The 3,992-nt window shown below is 52.0% G+C and overlaps 1 protein-coding gene across 1 annotated transcript; it reads left to right on the forward strand.

Annotated features, from left to right (window-relative positions):
- The first annotated feature begins 309 nt into the window (after window positions 1–309).
- POMC (proopiomelanocortin) lies at window positions 310–3,225 on the forward strand. Its single transcript, XM_006835230.1, has 2 exons — window positions 310–441; window positions 2,566–3,225. Exons 1-2 carry the CDS (start codon window positions 310–312, stop codon window positions 3,223–3,225), a joined length of 792 nt encoding a protein of 263 aa, XP_006835293.1.
- Window positions 3,226–3,992: the final 767 nt, after the last annotated feature.

Raw genomic sequence — 3,992 nt, forward strand, 5'->3', positions numbered from 1 at the left:
CCCTAAAATGGCTTCCAGCCCTAATCTCATAAGGGTGTGATCCCATAGGAGATAAAGGAAAGGGTTGCTTCTAATTTGCCTTGGTCCCACTCCCTTCCTCCCTACCACAACTCACACCACTACCCTGCCCTGTACACCTCTGTCCCCTCCACACCGCTCCTGTCCTCAGAAAGTCTTGAGCTCCACAAGTGAGTATGTTGTTATTACTGGCTTGAAGTTCCTTTCTGGTGAGTGGCCAACATTGTTCTGCTCCTTGCAGGGGTCACACCAATCTTGTTTGTCTCTTCAGAACTGCAGCCTGCCTGGAAGATGCCGGGATCCTGTTGCAGTCGCTCAGGGGCCCTGCTGCTGGCCTTGCTGCTTCAGGCCTCCATGGAAGTGCATGGCTGGTGTCTGGAGAGCAGCCAGTGTCAGGATCTCACCACGGAAAGCAACTTGTTGGTATGTGGGCTATGGCTGTCATATTGATTTGGGTATCAGATGACCCTGGGGCTGGGGCAGCTCAAAAGAAAGGGGTATGAAAAAAGAGAAATTCAGTCTTAGCGAGACAGGGTCATTCCCAGGGCAGGAGTAGACCTCTGAGGTGAAGCCAGAATTGGATAAATTTGGGGAAGGAAGAAGCTCAGGGAGACAGATCTGGTCTACAATTTTTGCTTGACTGTCCTACTTCTTGCCTTGTCTTCTTGTATGGAGACCCCACATCATTTCTTTAGAGATACTGTCTCCCTAGTTATTAAGAAAATAATAATAGTAATAACAATAATAAGGAGCTCTGGGAGCGTAGTGGTTACAAATCGGGCTGCTAATCTCAGGGTCAGCAGTTCTAAATTACCAGCTGTTCCACGGGAGAAAAATGAAGCTTTCTGCTCCGTAAAGATTTACAGCCTTGGAAACCCTGTACAGGGTCACTGTGGGTCGGAACTGACTCCACGACATACATCCACCACCACCAATAACAATAATTACTCCCTCAATTTATATGGGATTTTCCATTTTTAGCCAGCCTCCAAAGTGTTCCTTTTTCAATAACCTCATATCATTGTTGTCTCTACTCCATGTACTTTTCCTTTCATCTGCACTACCGATTACAAAAGGACTTCTGGTGGCATATTGGTTAAGTGCTTGGCTGTTAACTGAAAGGTTAGTTGTTCAAACCCACCAGCTGCTCCACAAGAGAAAGATGTGGCAATCTGATTCTGTAAAGATTTACAACCTTGGAAACCTTATGGGGCAGGTCTACTCTTTGTCTCCGTGGCCGCAGATTTGGTTTTGATTTGTTACAAAGCCAGTTAGGCAGTTTCCCAAATCACCTCCAGAGGGAGAAGGAAAAAGGTACCATTTTCTTCTGGTGGTGATGGTGGTGTTCTGTGGAGCTCATTCCGACTCATAGTGACCCTGCATAGGGTTTCCAAGCCTATAAATCTTTATGGGAACAGAAATCCTCATCTTTTTCCTGAAAAAACAACTGGTAGTTTCGAACTGTTGACCGTGAGGTTAGCAGGCCGACTTGTAACCGCTACACTACCAGAGCTCCCTCCATTTTCCTCTAACTGGTTCCAAATGTCTTAGGCTACGTCTGTAGGGGTGGCCTTCTGCCATGTTCATCTGCAGTGTTTCCAGGAGCATGTAAAAGCCCGTTGACCCTCTGGGTCACCACAGTGCAAGTGACTGATTTTTCCCAGTGTCTTCTGCTGAGGAAGGAGCACTGGATGCAGTTAGTGTCAGTGGCTTCTGGTTCTGTCACCAAATGAACTGTGGGGCCTTGGTCAGGTCCTTTCACTCTGTGCCTTGTTTCATCTCTCCACTGAATGGGGAGAGGGTTTAACGCCCCCCTTCCCCCCTCACATCTTTCTTCAGTGTTGTAATGCTAAATCCTGGGAGTAGGACATTCCCAACTCTACAAAGTGGGTGGGATCCTTTTATTTTCTCCTTCAGTCCCTTAGTAGCTGACCATGCTGCCTAAGGGTCATTTTCTGAAACAAATAGGAATCACAGCTGAGTCCTCTAGGGAAAGGAACCGGAGACCCAGGACTATGACCTGTGTAATGGAACTGACCCTGACCCTGCACCTCTCCCTTCTGTCAGAATGAGTTGAGAGAGAAGCGAGCTCTCCCCACCCACCAAGCTGGGGCAAGTCCAGGGAGAGGTCAGCTCAAGAAGACTGCAGAGCCAGTGGGGTGGGAGAAGTGTGCAGGTCACTGGGACAAGGTTGAGACTTTATTGACAATGCAGGTCCTGCACGATCTAGGTCCTGCTCACAAAAGTTGTGAAAGGTTAGACAAGTGAACCAGGGAGGATAGGGTGTGGTTATCTATCACCCTGCAGAAGGATCCAAGAGGTGCAGGGGACCAAAGACGTGATGTCCTTGCAGATGTAAAGAGGGCGGGAATGTGCACATTGCTTGCAGGAGGACCTTGGCAGCAAGGGCCTAGAGTCACAGTCAGGCTCTGGATGCTATGTGGGTGGCATTCCAGGAGGGTCTCAGGTGCCCTTGCTGGGAGCTGCGGGCAGGCCCGGAGGAAAGTTCGGGTCACCCTGACACCCTAGCGTCTCTTCCCCACCCAGGAGTGCATCGAGGCCTGCAAGCCGGACCTCTCATCGGAAAGGCCCGTGTTCACCAGCAACGGTGAAGAGCAGCCGCTGACCGAGAACCCCCGGAAGTACGTCATGGGTCACTTCCGCTGGGATAGGTTTGGCGGCCGGAATGGCAGCAGCGGCGGCGGCGCCGCAGGGCAGAAGCGCGAGGAGGAGCAGGCGGTCGAGGGCGGCCCCGGGCTCCAAGGTGATGGCGATGGGCCGGGCCCCCGCGATGGTAAGCGCTCTTACTCCATGGAGCACTTCCGCTGGGGCAAGCCGGTGGGCAAGAAGAGGCGCCCAGTGAAGGTGTACCCCAACGGCGCCGACGACGAGTCCGCCGAGGTCTTCCCCCTCGAGTTCAAGCGGGAGCTGGCCGGGGAGCGGCCCGAGCCAGCGCACCGCCCCGAAGCACCGGACGAGGGCACTGCCTCCCGGGCCGACCTGGAGTACGGCCTAGTGGCGGAAGCCGAGGCGATGTCGGCCGAGAAGAAGGACGACGGGCCTTATAAAATGGAGCATTTCCGCTGGGGCAGCCCGCCTAAGGACAAACGCTATGGCGGCTTCATGACCTCGGAGAAAAGCCAGACGCCCCTGGTGACGCTGTTCAGAAACGCCATCATCAAGAACGCCCACAAGAAGGGCCAGTGAGGACGCAGGGGGGCTTCTCTCTCCGGGAAGCCGGCCTCCTCACTGCCCCTGCGCCCCTCCGCCGCCCAGCCTGGAGGTGGGAGGTGATGCAGCAGATACTCAGCACCTTAATTCTGTCCCTGGTAGTTAGGAAATAAAACCTTTCAACTGTCTCATCAGTCTCGACTTTGAATGCTATAAAAATATACATGCATCCGCAAAGAGCAACATACATTGTACGTTGGGCAGAATGATTTCCATGCAACTTGGTTGTTAATATATTTCATAAGGTATAGGATAGAGTCCTGGTGTGGCGCTGCAGGTTAATGCGCTGGACTGCAAGGTTGGATTGATACCCAAGGTCTGTGGTTCAAGCTCACTAGCCGCTCCTCAGAAACCCTATAGAGGGTCACTGTGAGTCATAACTGACTCAAGGGCACTTAACAAGAAGAGGATGGTGAAATGGGGAGAAAAAGCCTCCGCCCTCCTAGTGCCCCCCACCTCCACTCCAATACATGGGCCTTTAAGGGACCTTGGTGGCTTTGGGATGCTGGTGGCTCAAGATGGCTATTTAAATGCTTCTTGAAGAATCATTTGTTGGAGCAGTCACTTGATAGGCAAGTTGTGCAGGTCCATCCAGAACTAGAAGCCAAGAGGTAGGACCCAAGCAGGACCTTAGCGAAAGATGAAACCCTGTCCTCAAGCAGTATATTAGACACTGACAACAGACAGAAACAGCAGAAGACGGAAACTGGAGGAGTATACAAATTCCACATGTTTGCCCTCAG

The sequence above is a fragment of the Chrysochloris asiatica genome, unplaced genomic scaffold (assembly GCF_000296735.1).
Source record: "Chrysochloris asiatica unplaced genomic scaffold, ChrAsi1.0 scaffold00016, whole genome shotgun sequence".
Taxonomy (NCBI): domain Eukaryota; kingdom Metazoa; phylum Chordata; class Mammalia; order Afrosoricida; family Chrysochloridae; genus Chrysochloris; species Chrysochloris asiatica.

Excerpts from the sequence above, each read along its gene's own strand:
- POMC (XM_006835230.1), top strand. The coding sequence starts at position 310 with ATGCCGGGATCCTGTTGCAGTCGCTCAGGGGCCCTGCTGCTGGCCTTG. Across the intron at positions 442-2,565 it reads CCACGGAAAGCAACTTGTTG|GAGTGCATCGAGGCCTGCAA; the intron begins GTATGTGGGCTA and ends TTCCCCACCCAG.